General features: G+C 42.0%; 1 protein-coding gene across 1 annotated transcript in view; it reads right to left on the bottom strand.

The window, feature by feature from the left end:
- Nucleotides 1-18,634, bottom strand: part of LOC126199146 (ras-specific guanine nucleotide-releasing factor 2-like) — a 1,534,440-nt gene that overhangs the window by 1,081,921 nt on the left and 433,885 nt on the right. Inside the window, exon 3 of the mRNA XM_049935901.1 lies at nucleotides 18,153-18,262. Coding sequence (XP_049791858.1) covers nucleotides 18,153-18,262 — 110 coding nt within the window. The remainder of the gene's footprint in view (nucleotides 1-18,152; nucleotides 18,263-18,634) is intronic.

The raw sequence follows: 18,634 nt of genomic DNA, 5'->3' as shown, positions 1-18,634 counted from the left end.
GGCAGCTGTTGAGGTGAGTGTATTGTTGGTGGTTGGTAGAGCTTATATGGACAGAGTTTCTGATGTAGCCATGTTTGAGTTGGAGGTCAAAATCGAGGAAGGTGGCTTGTTGGGTTGAGGAGGACCAAGTGAAGTGAATTGGAGAGGTTATGTTGAGGTCTGGAGGAATACACACAGCGTGTCCTCACCCACCACTAGCTGAAAAACGTGTAACCAATGCATCTGAAACATGTTAGTGGATTCAGATTCTGGGTGGTTATAAAGGTTTCTCTAGATAGCCCATGAGTAAGCTGACATAAGGTTGTGCCATGTGGGTATACAATATTTGTATGTAGGTGATGTCTTCAAAGCAGAAGTAATTGTGGGTGAGGATATAGTTGGTTATGGTGACCAGGAAGAAAGTTGTAGGTTTGGAATCCATCAGGCATTGGGAAAGGCAGTGTTCTATAGCGCTAAGGCATTGGACATTATAGCTGTTGAACATGGCACTGGTAAAGGAACAGTTTTTTCTTAAGGCCTTGCCTTTTTCCCGACTTCCAGACTGAATCATGCAGGACTTGTTGAAGAGTTTCTCTCCTTCCCCAGTCCATACAGTGGAAACCAATGCTAGCAATCAGGGTAAAAAAAAAGACCAATGTTGAAACTTATAAGTCGCTCCTCCATCCATCCACGATCCACCCCACTGACCCCAAATCACCCTCCAGAATTGTTTAACCTCAAACCTTGCCCCACTATTGTTCCCCAAATCCTTCAATATACAAACAAACCTTTCATCATCAAAGAGAACAGCAATTCACCACCTAAAAACTGGACATTATAATCCTACCTGCTGACTTGTTCTGGTCTGAAAGAATTACCTGGTGGAAGGACTCCACAAGCTGTCATTTTTGCCCATGCCACAGTGACAAGATTCTAGAAATGCAGCAGGATTTCCAGTCTCTCCTCAAACTCTTAGGTCTATACGAGATCCTCTCCCCACAGTATGTCTCTCGTCACCACTCCCACTTGCCGCACCCCTACCTTCTACATGCTTCCTAAAGTCCATAAACCACCCAGGATGCCCCATCGGTTATAAGGGAATTTCTGCTCTTGTAGGCTAACTCGTTCAGCCTCTTACCTGCAACCTAACTGCCTACATAAAAGTTAGCAACCATTTCCTCCACTGATTCTCCACATTCCCTGTTCCTTTACCATATGGTGTCTTGCTCTTTACTATTGATGCTGTCTCCCTTTATACTAACACCCCTAATGCTGCCCATAGTCTTCACTATAGAACACTACCTTTCCCAATACAAAGCAGATTCGATACCTACATACTTCTTCCTGTTCACCATCAACTATACCCTCCGACGTTTATTCCTCCAGAACCTGAACATCGTCTTCCCCATTCAAGTCACATGGTCCTCCTCAATCCCACAAGCGACACCTCGATTTTGACCTTGACCTCAAAGATCACTACATCAGTACCTCTGTCCATATCAAATCTACTAACCACCAGCAACACATCCACCTCGACAGCTGCAGCTAATTACATACCGAGAACACCCTTTCATACAGCCTAGCCAACTGTGACCATCACATCAGCAGTGATGAGCAGTCTACATCTACATCCATACTTCGCAAGCCACCTGACGGTATGTGGCGGAGTCCCTGTCGAAATATAGCAGCGGTCTCTAGGAGGTCTTCAAAGATGGTAATTGTTCTCCCAACCTTGTACAGCAACATATCTCCTGTCACTTATCTCTCCTTTCATCTGCCACTTCCCAAATTCCCATGGTCCATTTACAAAGGAACATTCCCCTCCTGACTCAGTACCACCCAGGGCTGGAGCAATTGAATAACATTCTCACCCAGGGTTCCAAATGCTTCTCGTCATGCTTTGATGCTTTGAAATGAGGAACGTCCTACCCACTATCCTTCTCACCCATGCTACAGTGGTATTCTGCCTCCCGCTGAACCTACACAAAATCTTCGACCATCCCTACACAAGTCCTGTTCCTAACCCCTTGTGTCATGAATCACATCCTTGTACTAGGTTTAGATGCAAGACCTGTCCCATGCATCCTCCCATCACCACCTACTCCAGTCTGGTCACAAGCGTCATCTATCCTGTCGAAGGCAGGGTTGTCTATGAAACCAGTCATGTGATCTACAAGCTAAGCTCCAACCATAGTGCTGCATTGAACATGGGAATGACAACCAGCAAACTGTTTGTCCACATGAGTGGCCAACGACAAATTCAAGAAACAGCTGGACCACCCAGTTGCTGAGCACACTGCCCAACATGGCATTCTTCATTTCAATGACTGCTTCACAGACTGTGCCATCTGGATCATTGCATCTGTGGGAACTCTCCCTGAAATATATCCTACGTTCTTGTAACCATCCTGGCCTCTACCTTCGTAAGTCCTTCTTTCACCTATCCCCTTCCCTTTCCCCTGCACTGCACAGCCTTCAATTCCACCAACGTATGCACAGTCTTTTTTGTTCTTTCCTTTTCCTTTGCCCCCACACCTCTGCCCACTGTCAACTCCCAATAGCACCTAGCTGCCATACCCTCCCCCCCCCCCCCCCGCGTTGTCCATCTATGTTCCCACAAACAGCACTTCAGTGTTGTCCCCCACTACTACTCTGCTATCCCTCACCATCCCTACCCCAGCCTCTTCCTTACCCCCACCATCCTGACGCCACATGTAGTGGCTTTGGTAGCCAGAGACAGTGATCACGTTTATCTGAGTTGCGTTTGCACGGATATGTGTGTGTTATGTTGTCTAATTCAGAACGCCTCTTGGTTAAAGCTTACTTTTTTAGCAGTGTTTCTTGTGCCTGTCTGCAACTCAGCACATGGTGAGTAGCACTCTGTTCTTTTGGTAATACTGTCATTATTCTACCCTTGATTTTCAGTTGCCTAATAGTTTCCTAATACTGACATAATAAATAAAAATTGATCTCTCACATGTGATCAGAAAAGTACAGTACCACAGAAAGAAGACACTTCACTCTCAGTCATCCAGCTGCTTTCGTTGTCATTAAGCTGTTTCCAACGTTATAAATTTTGAACTTAGCATCAGTCGATGTGTTTCACAATCGTTGTCTATCGGCTGCTGTTATAGAAATTCGTTTTCAAAATAAATAGTTCCTTAAAAACAGCCCAGTAACTCAGATCTGTCTACATTCCGGTCCGCGGAAAGTGCAAGCTACCCTAGTGTGAACTATCCTTTTTGTGGTGTCGTCCGAGGAGCGAGATGCCAAGCGAGGCCGGTACCTCGCAGTCAATCCCAACAAACGACAGTCAACTGCAAGCCGCATCGGCGGATGAGCGACGCCGGAGCGGCCACCCCCACAGAGTTTGTCTCGCTACGTTGCTGCATCAACTCTTCTACATAAGCTCAGCTCAGTCCGCGATAATGTACTAGGACGACAGCGTTTTCTTGTAGTAGGCCAGCATCGTAATTAATACCTTAGGCAGAACTGTAAGTGAAGTTAGTTTAAAATATACTCTGAATGAGAGTTGTATTTTTCTGTATCATGTTATACATTAATACTTACACGCGACTGTAAATACTTAGAATATTCCTATGAAAATGAGTTGTGTAAAGTTAAGCAATTCATCTTATATATGTTGTAGTAAAGAGAATTAATGTTTTATGCATTATAATTTGCACTTGGTCTCCTCCCAGCGCAAAATAAAGAACCCACCGTTGTACGTGCTAGTGCATTTTCGTCAACACAAGATATTTATTGGGTAAAAATTCTGCCATGGCGTTTCCAACTGTTTGTGTAGTGTCTAGTACTACAGCACTAACAAGATAACCAAACCTAATGGCTGCTTGTAGAAGCAGGGTTATCTTTCCCATCCAATCATTCTAACTTATATTACCCGCTCTTTCCCTAAATCGTCTCCTTCTCCAACTGAGCTTGTACTATGTATATGCCTCCTTTTCTTCTGATTTTCCTACTATAAAACTGATCTGCCATTCCCTTTTCTTTTTCTTTTGATTTGCACGCAGTGAGCTCCATTTTAATTACCTGAACATTTAAAAAAGAAAAAAAAAATCGTTTTGAATATGGGTTTTTGTATCATGACAATTTTTTAAATTTAGCAGAATGATATAACAACTGTAGGATTCACATACAAACGCTATATTTAATGATTCCACGAAAAACGCAAATTTGGCAGCTTTTCAAATAAATTAATTAAAATGGTATTAAGGAGGGGAACTACTAGACCGCTGTACTGATGAAGGCATAGTTTCAACGAAAAAAGGATTTTTACTTGATGGGTGGAACAAATACAGATCCACTTGTAATAAGATAATATCAAAATTACTTCAACATATTGACTAGAGTTACCAAAACGTTGGTGTGCTATGTTATGAAATAACTGATAGGAAGACAGACTTGGATAATGCAAACTAAAATGTATATAGAGTAAAGCACATAGTGTCACAGTTAGACTGGGTGATAACATAGTAAGTAGCATATTTTATTAAAATAATTTTAAATGTAGAAAATGCTGTTACGTGCTTGAGAAAACGAAGGATAGTATGAAGCAAACGTGTGAATGTCACTGCCACAGATCCTTCTGAAAATAAGAATTTTTTATTTTCTGACTGCAATAAAATTTTGTATAGTATATATGGATTTCCCAGTAGAATACTCAGAAGCAGGTGTACTTAGCGTTAACTTTATACAGCATAATTACAATAGGCTATAAACTGGCAACTGCCCTCTCATCAATAAAGTATGTATCATGCAAACGATTTGTGTGAAGTGTCGCTAAGGGTGCTTCTAAAGTACAGTACAAATAACAATGTTCAGAATTCTTTCAACTTTATTCCTTTACTTACAGCATGTGGAGTTTTCAAAGGCTATTCGAAAGATAACTATTGCCGAAAATGGAAAATTAATACAGTAGAATATCAGTAACAGCCGGAAGTCTTTTCTGAACGTATTTGTCTGGAGTGTAGCCTTATATGAAAGTAGACCGTGAAACTTTACTGAAAGAAAGGATAGGTTTTTAGCACACATCCTGAGGCATGAGGGAATAATTAAACTAATAAAGAAGGGAACTGTTGGTGGTAGAAGTTACAGAGGTGTACCAAGGCTCGACCGTAGTTAACGAGACCTAATAGAAACACACGAGCTCGGACGTGTGTTTCGGACCGCAATGATAGCAGCTGCCTGAACTGCTGTCGCTTGTTGACAGCACGCAGTCTCACGCACCCTCCCAATTCTTATCCTGTCCTGTGTTTCCGAGTACTGAATCGGAGATGTAACCCTCTCATGGTTGTTGAAAGATATTTAAAATGGAACGACCCCATGAATCTTTTAGTGTGGTAACATGCGCTATACCGACGTAGCTGCTGTTGCTTCTCTATGAATTCTGACGCTCATCTATCTGAAATTGTTATAGAACCAGCCAGACTCTCTAAATTGACAGACAAATTGTTTATTTGATAGGCGTAAGAGATTTTTACACGTAATTTGGAACTTCCAATGAGACGTCAAGGATGCGTTTAGACTGTATAGAAACAGGGGGCTCACCACGGTTAACGAGTTCAGCAGTTCAAAAATACGTACTATAATCCTCCCCCGACGAGGGCTTCATCTATTCCCGATCCACGAATCGGTGCATAAAATTTGTTGAAAGGACATCTTTGAAGCATTGTTGTGGAGGTATTGAACTGCGGGGATGTCAACGAGCAACGAAATGGACCTCATGATACGCCTGCCTCAGTGTATCAGGACGCCTACTGTCCCAACATGTGCACCTATATTACGGTATATTGATAATTTTTACTTATGGGCCGTCTGACAGCAACTGAATAAAACACACTTTTAGTGTCATACGCGTTTCGTCTTTATTTTCTGCATCATCAGTGGCCTGGAATATGTACATATGTTAGCTACTTAATTTACATTTTTGTCACTGTGCCTATAGGTTATAAACAGTTCTGATGGTTGGTATTTCCTATTAAGTAGTAATGTTTTGAACTGTACTTACAGGTTGCGTCGATAATTTCTTACATATTACGCTCCTGTTGCATTTTCGGTGTTGTTCTTCTTCTTATGAATGCCAATTTGCGGTTTTTCCCACCTTCCACAGCACTATGAACTGAACGCTTGTTTCAATGCAATGTTTTAGTTTCTGTTGCCAAAGATCGAATGTTATTGCCAAACTTTCGAGTGTAATTATTGAAGTAGCTGTGGTCTGTTCGTGTATGCATTTGTGTGTGCGTTTTTGTATGTGTGTGTGTGTGTGTGTGTTTGTGTGTGTGTGTGTTTTGGTGTGTTATAATTTTTTTTTGTGCTGTGCTGTGTGTGTGTGTGTTATGGTGTGGTATATTTTTTCTTTGTGGGCTGTGTGTGTGTGTGTGTGTGTGTGTGTGTGTCCAGATGATGTGGGGAAGAGTTTTTTTTGTTTTATGTTATCATTTCCTTTATTAAGTGTAGTAGGGAGCCTGTGCTGATGTGTGTTTGTTGATTTATCACATGTTTGTTTTCTGCTATGGCTTTCTGGATGTGGAAGTTTTATTGCGTTTGTATAAGATGTTTTTCATGGTTGCTTATTCTCTTTATTTTCATTTCTTGTTCCATGTTTGTAGGATGATGGTTATGGCGTTTTAAATGCTCTGCAAATGTGGAATGGTTTGTTTCATACTTCCAACATCTGATACGTTCTTTGTATCTTGTTTCAAAACTCCTGCATGTCATGCGTATGTATACTGCATCACAACTTTGACATTCAAGTTTATATATTCCTCATTGTTGGAATTTATCCCTCTTGGTAGCTGGCTGGCTTAGGTGTGATTGGAGGGTTTGCCCAGGCTTATATACTATTTTGAAGTCCTGTCTCTTTAGGATGTTTGCAACTCTGTGTGTTAGTTTATGTGTGTAGGTCATGGTGTACCATCTGGTTCTTTTCTGTGTGGTGTTGCCATTGTGTGTGTTTGTTGAGTGTGTTTGTAAGTTTTCAGCTTGTGACTTCTTTTGTATTCTGGAAATGTTGTGTTTGTTTTGTATTTGTGTTTTTATTTTTTGATTGAGCCTGTGTACCAAATGTGTGTGATACCCGTTGTTCCTAGCTATTTGTATGATTGTAGTCATTTATTGTTCATAGTTTCTCTTGCTGAGTGGGATTCTGTTTAATCTATGTAACATGTGTCTTAGTGCAGCAAGTTTCTGGCTGTGGGGGTGGTTGGATGTGGAATGTATTATTGTGTCTGTGGTTGTTGGTTTTCTAAAGACGTCAAATGTATGTTTGCCATTTTCTTATTGTAATGTCAAGAAAATTGATTTGATTTTCTTTCTCTTTTTCAAGTGTGAATTTTATGTTCTGATGAGCTTTGTTGATTTCTAAATGGAGTTCATCTATTTTTTCACTTGGCTCATCTACCAGACAAATAATGTCATCCACGTATCTGTACCAATATATGATTTTGAAACTTTCATTAGTGGTTATCTTTTCAAAGATCTGATTTTCTAGGTAACTGATGAAAATGTTTGCTAGTGTTCCTGATATTGGGGATCCCATGGGCAGTCCATCACTTTGTAGATAATATTCTTTCTCAAACTGAAAGTAGTTAAGTAGTTTTGTTCAGTTCACCATACCACACACACACACACACACACACACACACACACACACACACACACACACACACACACATCACGAAAAAATAATTACATCACACCAAAACACACACACACACACACACACACACACACACACACACACACGCGCGCACACACACACATGCACACACACAAACATACATACACAAACGCACACAAATGCATACACGAACAGACCACAGATACTTCAATAATTACACTCGAAAGTTTGGCAATAACATTCGATCTTTGGCAAAAACGTTTGACAGTCGGCAACAGAAACCAAAACATTGCATTGAAACAATCGTTCAGTTCATAGTGCTGTGGAATGTGGAAAAAAACCGCAAATTGGCATTCATAATAAGATGAACAACACCAAAAATGCAACAGGAGCCTAATATGTAAGAAATTGTCGACGCAACCTGTAAGTACAGATCAAAACATTACTACTTAATAGGAAATACCAACCACCAGAACTGTTTATAACCTATAGGCACAGTGACAAAAATGTAAATTAAATAGCTAACATATGTACATATTCCAGGCCACTGATGATGCCTTTCAGAAAATAAAGGCGAAACGCGTATGGCACTAAAAGTGTGTTTTATTCAGTTGCTGTCAGACGGTCCATAAGTAAAAATTATCAATACACCGTAATATTACACGCAACTGAGGAAGACAGGACTACAAAAGTTGAAGATGTGCACCTATATGTTTGTCTGCAGCGTCCCACAAGTGTCCTGTGAGTCTGGTGAGACACTGGTCCGACTCACCGCTCACCAATTGTGTCAAAATCTGAGGAAGGTTGCGAGCCTTTTACTGTCCTCAGCTCAACCCCCTCAACGTCATAGAATGTACTGGGCGACTGGTTTATCCTTCATTGATCCACACACACCGCGACTCAAAAGAACGGGAGATTTTGGAATAGGGATTAATGGATGAGCAGAGTCACTTTACACATATTTATTTATGTCAATGCCGGCCGCGCTGGCCGAGCGGTTCTAGGCGCTTTAGTCCAGAACCGCGCGACTGCTACGGTCGCAAGTTCGAACCCTGCCTCGGGCATGGATGCGTGTGATGTTCTTAGGTTCTAGGGCACTGATGACCTCAGCTGTTAAGTCCCATAGTGCTCAGAGCCATTTGAACCATTTATGTCAAGACCTAGGGTACAGTCTAAGCCATCCTTGAATGTCACAAGCATTTTTATCTCTTGAATATCAGATCCAAGAGATGAGGTCGCCCTCGACGCACACATTGCTGCAGCCTGATAGGAAAGCTAAACATGGCTTCACATAACAATTCCATAGGAATCCTGGAGATCCGTATTATTACTCTAAGTTTTTCGGTGGTAGCAGTTCGAGTACGACAAACAGCGCTCTGAAGATGGCCCCACAAGAAAGAAACACGCTGTCAGGTCAGGCGATCTTGGGGGCCATGCAGTATCACCGTGCCTCGAATTGGCATTGTTACCGAACAATCGCCACACGGGCGCCATCAGTATCCGTCCCGAACGTGCTGTTTGCTCCGTCATGCTGACATCTTGAAATCAACTGTTGCCAGGCAGGTGGGCAGTTCTTGGACAACAAAACATTCCATCATGGCAACATACCGAACAGGTGTTACAGTGGTTGGACACTCATCGTCATCTTCTAAAAATTTGGGGCCTGTAACGGCATTTTATGAAATAGCTAAACATGCAGTAACCTTGCTGCTGTGCAATGGACGCTCGTTTAGCTAGAGTGGATTTTACTGAGTCCAAGTGAAGTGGAAGTAACCTTCATTCAACGTCTACAGGTAGTTAAATTGTAGTAGTTGTGCACTTTTGATGCGTTCACCATATTCCCTAAGAATTGAAAGATCTTTATGTTGAAGTTGCTGAACGAGCTGCAGCTTGTACGGATGGAACTTTAAATTCACTTTTAGCATTCGTTGAACCCTCGAACGATGCAACTGTATAGACGTCTAACAGAGCGCTGCGGTCTTCTTACGAAAGCGGTTCGCAAAGGCTCGATATTCTCTCTCGTACGAGAAGTTCAAGGTCATCCTGCAGACTGCTTCTCGAATGCAGAACCCGTAGCTTTAAAACTGCGGATTCGGGTGTTGATTGCATGCGCCGAGGGGACACGACCGTGCCGTTCAGTATTGAAATGACGCAGAAATTCTCGGCGCGCTGCCTCCACACGTCCATTGTCTTAACAGGCTTTTACCGCAAACGCTCGCTGCAAACCGTCCCTTCGCTCCGCGCTTACTGTTCGTTATACGGGGAGACGGCGCGAGCGGCTTTCCGTGCGTCATTCGGCATCGTTGCCACAAGGTGTTCGAAAATTTCGCTTTCTTTTGAGTCACCCTGTACACTGGCTGCGGGCTGCTGTTGAGAGACCGTGGATCAGTGTGGCCCCATAATGCTTCCATGACGAAGAACAAGCCTCTTACGTGTAGCCGCCGTCGTAAGGTACAAAACTGCGCTACCCGTTCCCACGTAGGTATCAACAGATCGATTGTTTGTGGGTGTATTTCTCTGGTGAATATGAAATGATATTCTGCGAGATCAGGCGACATTATCGTCCACTCACTGAAAATAATTTAAAAATAAGTACAATTAGGAATAAATGGAATAAGATGAAAGGTACAGAGCAGAAGCTCAGCTTGAGGAAGAATGGAGTAAAAAAATCGATCGAGTCCTTTCAAAGGAACCGTCCTGTTGTTTTCCTTCATAGATGAAGGAAAATTACCGAAAATCTAAATATGGATGCCCCAACTGGGTTTGACCCGCATCTGGGCGTGCTACGGAATCCTATTCGTCTCTTTTTCATGCGACATCTTCCTTCCTACAAGATTGACTGTCTAGGCATGGTTGAACTACAGACAACACGAGCCGTGTACCTCCTTCCTGGTGAAATAACTCATCGGCTGTCGGACTCCGTCCGTCTAATAGGCGCCGCTCGTGCATCGTTATTTGCATCTTTAGGCGGGTTTAGTGACATCTCCGAACAGTCAAAGGGACTGTGTCTGTGAAACAATATCCACAGTCAACGTCTATCTTCAGGAGTTCTGGGAACTGGGGTGATGCAAACCTTTTTTTTATGTGTGTATGTACTACATTCACGAGCTAAAGAGAGTACCAAAGACGTGACGTGTGACTGGCTGACGATACTGCAATATGCTTCATCAGCATGTCATTCCCACCCTACATGAGAGAGATACGCAAGATGGGGCCCCGCCACACATCGCACGTGAAGTTCACCGGCTTCTCCAAACACATCTGGAAACGATCAAATTATCAGCCGATTGTTTCAAAATGCTTGGCCAGCACGATCACCTGGTCTCACTCCCTGTGTTTTCTGGTTGTGGGGCTACGCGACGGACAGGGTTTACCAGGGGAACATTCATACTTGTGCTGATCTGAAGCGCAGCCTATCAAGAGAGGTAGCCACCATACTACGGATATGCTTGGTTCTGGTGTGAAGAATGGAACCCTGCGCTTTCAGACTCTTCTGGACACTGATGGCCACCATATTGAGCCCCTTTTGTAGCAGTAGTGGCACCGATATGCAGTGGTATAATGTACTGTAGCAGCACATTAAAAGTGTTTCAATTCAACAGTTTCTACGTTATTTGTCTTCTCCATGTCCTTGACATTAATGCTACCAAGTTTGGTCCTTGTGCAGTAACCAGTTTCCGTGTTATAACGTGTTAAAGGGGGAAAGTTTGATTACAACCGCCCGGTATATTTTTCGTGATCCATAAAAGAAATTTTTTGCTACATGGAATCACATAACGTACGGAAGTACAACAGAAACAATATTTCATCAATATCAGTGCTGTAACAGTGCCATGTCGTGAAAGCTTCTCCTTGCTGTAGATGTTAAGTCCCATAGTGCTCAGAGCCATTTGAACCAACCTTGCTGTAGTAAATAATTTCACTGTAACTGAACATGCACCCTAAAGCAGCCTGACTCTTGGTATCGAGGGCTTGAAATTACAAAAAAAAAATGTATGGTTTTTAAAAACACGACCGGATTATTAAATATGAAGCATACCTCTATACATCTGCGGCTAGTCTTCTGTTTTGGACTGGATGTTTCTGACTGGTGACTAAACACAGGCACAGAGCTATTAAAGAAGGAAATTGTAGCTCGGTACGGAGAAAAAGTTTTGGTTAATATCGTGTTCAACTTGTGGTCCTTAAATGGCGATTTTTGTGAACGGGACTTGGATGAACCAGGCTTCAGTTCGTACGAGGTGCGGCTAGAAAAAAACCGGACTGATGCTGGAAAAAACATTTATTTACGATTATTTACAATTTCATGTTATCTCCTTCAATGTACTCTCCTCCTCTGTCTCTACACCGCTCCATACGAATTTTCCACTGTTCATAGCAATGCTGCAGATCATTTTCGGTAAGTCCATACATTACTTCCGTCGCTTTTTCTTTTACTGCTTCAACAGTCTCAAATCTAGTTCCTTTCAAAGCTGACTTGACTTTAGGGAAAAGAAAAAAGTCACAGGGGGCCAAATCAGGTGAGTAGGGTGGATGATCTAAGATGGGAATGTTGAGTTTTGCCAAAAACGTCTTCACTGACAACGCACTGTGAGCTGGGGCATTGTCTTGGTGAAGGATCCATGACTTTTTTTCTCCACAAATCGTTCCGTTTTCTCCGTACTCGCTCACGTAGGGTAGCCAGGACGCTAATGTAGTAATGCTGATTCACTGTTTGTCCCTCTGGTACCCAATCAATGTGCACAATCCCTTTGATGTCAAAAAAAAAAAATCATCATTGCCTTGAATTTCGATTTTGACATTCGTGCTTTTTTTTGTCGTGGAGAACCAGGAGTTTTCCAATGCATCGATTGGCGTTTAGTTTCGGGATCGTAAGTAAAAAACCACGATTCATCGCAAGTAATAACATTTTGTAAGAAGGTGGGATCACTTTCAATGTTTTACAGGATGTCAGAACAAATCATTCTTCGGCGTTCCTTCTGTTCAATTGTGAGACACTTTGGAACCGTTTTTGAACACACTTTGTTCATGTTGAAACTTTCATGAAGAATCTGCCTAACACTTTCCTTGTCAACTCCTGTTAACTCAGACACTGCTCTGATTGTTAAACGGCGATCTTGTCGAACAAGTTTACCGATGTTTTCAATGTTTGCATCAGTTTTTGCTGACAATGGTCTGCCAGTGCGAGTGTCATCACTGGTGTCTTCGCGGCCATCTTTAAATCGTTTAAACCACTCAAACACTTGTGTTCGCGATAAACAATCATCGCCGTACACTTGTTGTAACATTACAAACGTTTCACATTTTCCTAGTTTGAAACAAAATTTGATGTTAACACGCTGTTCTTTCTGTACACTCAACATTTTTCGACGCACAAACAAAACGTCAACTACTTAAAACTGACTGAGTGCAGGAGGCAGATGAAACTCGAGCAGTAGGTGGAGCGAGAGTCACGTGACAGGCCACGAGACTTTCAGCCTTATTGCATTCGTTTTATTGTTTCACCAGTACTAGTCCGGTTTTTTTCTAGCCACACCTCGTATAATGCAAACACATCTCACCAGAAAATGTCAAGCTTCCGAAAGCGCCGCACTAGCTGAAGAAGGGACTTGCGGTTAGCAACAATAACGCACAGCTGACGAGCCGGAGCTCCACTGGAAGGTCATAAGCACTACGCAGTAAAAAACACTGGTTAAGTGAGATGCATCCACATACTAACGAAAACAAGGATCATCTGTTTGATGATTTTTTAATGTGGAAAAGGCATTATTCAAGAGCAAAGAAAGCTACTAACAGGAGAACTATCGTCAAATAGCCAATGAAAGGCAGTGACACATCATGATCGACTTTTGCAGAATCGGATGGGAGAGTATCGACGCATACATATTCACCAGTCACTCCTCCCCCCCCCCTCCCTCCCCCACAAATCCCCCAAGTAAAAATCAGCTGGATGTTCACGCATATCAAAATTTATGATGTCATATCTCCTGAACCATGTGTCTACAATGATATAAGTTCCCAGGTATATTCAGTGCTAGATGCGGATAATGTCTGCAAAATGTGTTGCAAATAGAATTAGTGTTAAATAAGTAATGAATTAAAACGTTAAGCCTATCGCTTACGTTTTCCGCATAAAAAGCGCAAATACAGTAAGTGATAAACTTTCTTCCCTTTGTTATTTTGTTGCGGGTGTCAGCGATTGAAAGTTTAGAAAGGTTCAAAAATGGCTCTGAGCACTATGGGACTTAACTGCTGAGGTCATCAGTCCCCTAGAACTTAGAACTACGTAAACCTAACTAACCCAAGGACATCACACACATCCATGCCCGAGGCAGGATTCGAACCTGCGACCAGAAAGGTTCAAATTATGTGTGAAGTTTGATAGAAATTACTAAGTGCTCTGATTCTCAAATACTGTAGTAATACAGTCTGAGAACCGCACGCAGATCATCACCACAAAAAGGGTGTTGAATGATGAAGCTTTTAGTCCATTTGGAACTGACGTCGGACACCAAGTTATGCTGAGGTGAGACTCCCACAATCACAGTACACTCTCCTATTCGTTGTGGTGTGGAGCACACAGACTCTGAGGTTCATCTGGATACATTTCTTGTCATGCCTAAAACACAGGGTGTCATAATTTTTACTGCAGTAGGGTCCGCCGCTGCGATGACTTTTCTGAACGATTTCTTGAAGCCCTCAGCTGCCATTTTCTTTATTTCCTTACGATTGCACAATTTCGGCCTTAGGCCATTTTCAAGTATTTTATGGATGATTTTTTGGTAACAGATTATGTCATACACGTCGTTGCTCCTATGACATCATGTCATGATCATTAATTAGTTCGAGGTGTTCACGCTATTTTAGGAGTACGTTACTTTCGAGCAGTGAATGAAAATAGGCATAGTAGGCTAATTTACCGATATTTTTATCACCAAAATTTCGCAATAACCCTGAACCTAAACGTTTCAGCAGACCATCGATGTGTTTCTTCCAATTCAATTTCTCATCAATGCACACACCCAGATATTTTGAATATTCTGCCTTAGCAACAGACTTCTGTTCATAGTCTATAATTATCAATGGCGTTATGCAATTCACTGTACAGAATTGAATAGGCTGTGTTTGCTGAAAATTTAGTGAGGGTACTTTAGCACAGAACCATATAATAATTTTCTGGTAGACATTATTTAATATTTTCGCAGCTGATTCTTGTTTTTTGGGTGTGATTACTATACTTGTATCATCATCAAAAAGAAATAGCTTTGCATCTTCATGACTATAAAGAGGCAAGTCATTAATATATATTAAGAACAATAAAAGACCCAAGACTGAACCCTGTGGGACACCATTCTTAACAACTCTCCAGTTAGAAGACTCTGCTGATTTTCGGAGGCTATCTGTATTGTTAATTTCAACCTTCTACTTCCTTCCAGTTAAATACAAATTAAATCATTTGCGCGCTGTCCCATTCATACCACAAAATTTAATCTTATCTAGAAGGACTTCATGATTCACACAGTCAAAAGCCTTTGAGAGTTCACAAAATATCCCAGTGGGTGATGGTCGGTTATTCAATGCATTTAATATTTCGTCAGTGAAAGAATATATAGCATTTTGTGTTGAAAAGCCTTTCTGAAAACCAAACTGACATTTTGTTAGTACTTCATTTTTACAAATACGGGATGCTTCTTTTGAATACATTACTTTTTCAAGAATTTTGGATAAAGCTGTCAGAACTGAGATTGGGTGGTAGTTGTTAGCATCAGACCCCTCCCCTTTTATATGCAGTAGTTTAACGATCTGTATTTCAGTCTATCTGCAAAAAATGCCCTGTTTCAGTCAGCTACTACATATGTGGCTGAGAATCCTACTAATGTGTTGGGAAGAAGCTTTTAATTCTTTGATGGAAATGCCATGAATTCCACGTGAGCTTTTACTTTTGAGTCAATTTATTATTTTCTTAATTTCAGTAGGAGAGGTGGATTGAATTTCAGTTTCATCAAATTGTATTTTCCGATGAATAGCTGGATCCCACTTTCTCTGCAGCACTTAAAAGTTATTATTAAAAATGTTTTCTACTTCTGACTTCTTGTTAACAAACTGTTCATTGAGTTCGATAGAAATACACTACAGTTATTGACAGTGTGGCGGCCAGGACAGACATAGTCCCGTTGACCTTGTATTCAGTAACGCTCGCCTTGACAGGCACTGATTCGTTGTATCTGTCTACAAGCACAACCAACGTGTTGCTGTACAACTTAAGTATGGCAGCGCATAAAATATATATGAGTATGTCACAAATTTCTTTGCATTGTCTCAGCTTCTCCCTCCACCTCGGAGCACCTACACCTAATACTAAATGAGCAAACTGTTCTACCCGGACGACCCATACAGATCACAAGTGGTGTAAATTCAAGTCCATTACGGTAATTAGTTTGTGTAAATGCAGCTTGTTGTACTTAAGTACACAATTTATATTAATAAACGAAGTGAATTAAATATGATTCTTAAAATGGAAAGAATAATGAATATACTTCCACATAAGTGATTTACACCAAATTCACGTTACCATGGATACCACAGAAAATACAGATCAACAGTTATTGAACTCTGTCAAAAAACGAGTAAATTAGTTACAAACTATGGCGTGCAGATATTCGGATTTATTTTATGACATGTTCGATATGCCTGCCACCAGCGGCAATGATGTGGGGCAGACAAATAACGAAATACTGCATGACCCGCTGAAGTGTCGGAACATCGACGCTGTGGTGACCTCCTGAATGGCTGCTTTCAGCTCAGCAATGGTTTTGGAGCTATTGCCGTACACCTTATGTTTAATATGGGCCCACAAAAACGAGTCGCATGTGTTCAGTTTCGGAGAATATGGCGGCCAATCGAGGCCCAGTGCCCTCTCAGCACCCTAGAGCCAGAATGCGGTCCCCAAAGTGCTCCTGCAGGACATCGAACACTCTCCTGCTTCGATGGGGTCGAGGTCCGTCTTGTATAAACCACATCTTGTCGGAATTAGCGTCACTTTCGATAATGGTGGTGGAACCATCTTCCAAAACCTTCACGCACAGTTCGGTAGTCACAGTGTCATTAAGGAATATCACACCGATTATCCGTGATTGGGCATTGTACACCACACGGTCACCCTTTGAGAGTGAAGAGACTCGCAAAATGTGGGTTCTCAGTCCACCAAATGTGCCAATTTTGCTTACATCTACATCCATACTTCGCAAGCCACCAGACGGTGTGTGGCGGAGGGTACCTTGAGTATATCGGTTCTCCCTTCTATTCCAGTCTCGTATTGTTCGTGGAGAGAGGGATTGTCGGTATGCCTCTGTGTGGGCTCTAATCTCTCTGATTTTATTCTCATGGTCTCTTCACGAGATATACGTAGGAGGGAGCAATATACTGCTTGACTCGGTAAAGGTTTGTTCTCGAAACCAGAGCATCATCCGCAAAAACCCTCAATGAGCTTCCGATGTCATCCACAAAGCTATTTATGTATATTGTGAATAGCAACGATCCTACGACAGTCCCCTGCGGCACACCTGAAATCACTCTCACTTCGGAAGACTTCTCTCCATTGAGAATGACATGCTACGTTCTGTTATCTTGGAACTCTTCAATCCAATCACACAATTGGTCTGATAGTCCATATGCTCTTACTTTGTTCATTAAACTACTGTGGGGAACTGTAACGAACGCCTTGCAGAAGTCAAGAAACATGGCATCTACCTGGGAACCCGTGTCTATGGCCCTCCGAGTCTCGTGGACGAATAGTGCGTGCTGGGTTTCACACAATCGTCTTTATCGAAACCCATGCTGATTCCTACAGAGTATTCTAGTCTCCAGAAAAGTCATTATACTTGAACATAATACGTGTTCCAAAATTCTACAACTGATCGACGTTAGAGATATAGGTCTATAGTTCTGCACATCTGTTAGACGTCCCTTCTTGGAAACGGGGAAGACCTGTGCCCTTTTCCAGTCCTTTGGAACGCTACTCTCTTCTAGAGACCTACGGTACACCGCTGCAAGAAGGGGGGCAAGTTCCTTCGCGTACTCTGCGTAAAATCTAACTGGTATCCCATCAGGTCCTGCGGCCTTTCCTCTTTTGAGCGATTTTAATTGTTTCTCTATGCCTCTGTCGTCTATTCCGATATCTACCATTTTGTCATCTGTGCGACACTATAGAGAAGGAACTACAGTGCAGTCTTCCTCTGTGAACCCACCCAAATAAAAGTAGGCTTCGTCGCTAAACCAAACCATGCATGCGCAAACTCATGCCCCGCGGTCAACCGTGCAGTTTGAACGTTCTAACGCAAATCGTTCAGAAGTTATGATGATTTTATTTCAAAGAGTTCAATAGTTGTCACTCTGTATATTCCTAACGTTGATTAAAAAGTATTTCACCATCAGAAGATTTATCTTTGAATATCTGAACTTAGACTGCTGTGTAGACTCTCGTGTCACGGGCGCAGAAGCGTTATTGTAAGTGCAGAATGACAGAAAGACTCACCTCGCCTCGCGGATGGCCTCGATCCACGTCTTGCAGTCGGACTCGTTGGCCGCCCGCAGCTCGTACTGACGCTGGTTCTCGCGGCGGTACGAGATGGCGAAGCAGTGTTGCTGTAACAAGGAGATCCCTGCTGCTCTCACCGAGGTACCAGCACAGGTCAGGGGGGCACGTCAAGGCCGTAGGGGTGCGGGCATGAAAATGAAAAATGCTACAACTACACATTTTTTGGGGTTTGAAACATTAACAAAATATTTCTGTACAAGAAACTATATAATGCTATTCATAAATAAATTAAGAATTTACCAACTCGACAGGAAAGAAACAACGCAATCTTTTCACAAAAGACAGATAAACTGGCCAAGCTTTTGTACTAGAGCTGCCTTTCAAGTATTTCCAAAAAGAATAGAATAAAAATCATGTTTTGTTACAAATCTTTTGACTGTTCCAGAAAATATTTGCCATTAATACACTCCTGGAAATGG

This window comes from Schistocerca nitens, chromosome 8 (assembly GCF_023898315.1).
Source record: "Schistocerca nitens isolate TAMUIC-IGC-003100 chromosome 8, iqSchNite1.1, whole genome shotgun sequence".
Lineage (NCBI taxonomy): Eukaryota > Metazoa > Arthropoda > Insecta > Orthoptera > Acrididae > Schistocerca > Schistocerca nitens.
Note: the sequence above shows the minus strand (reverse complement) of the source record. Positions and strands in the feature narration are given on the sequence as shown.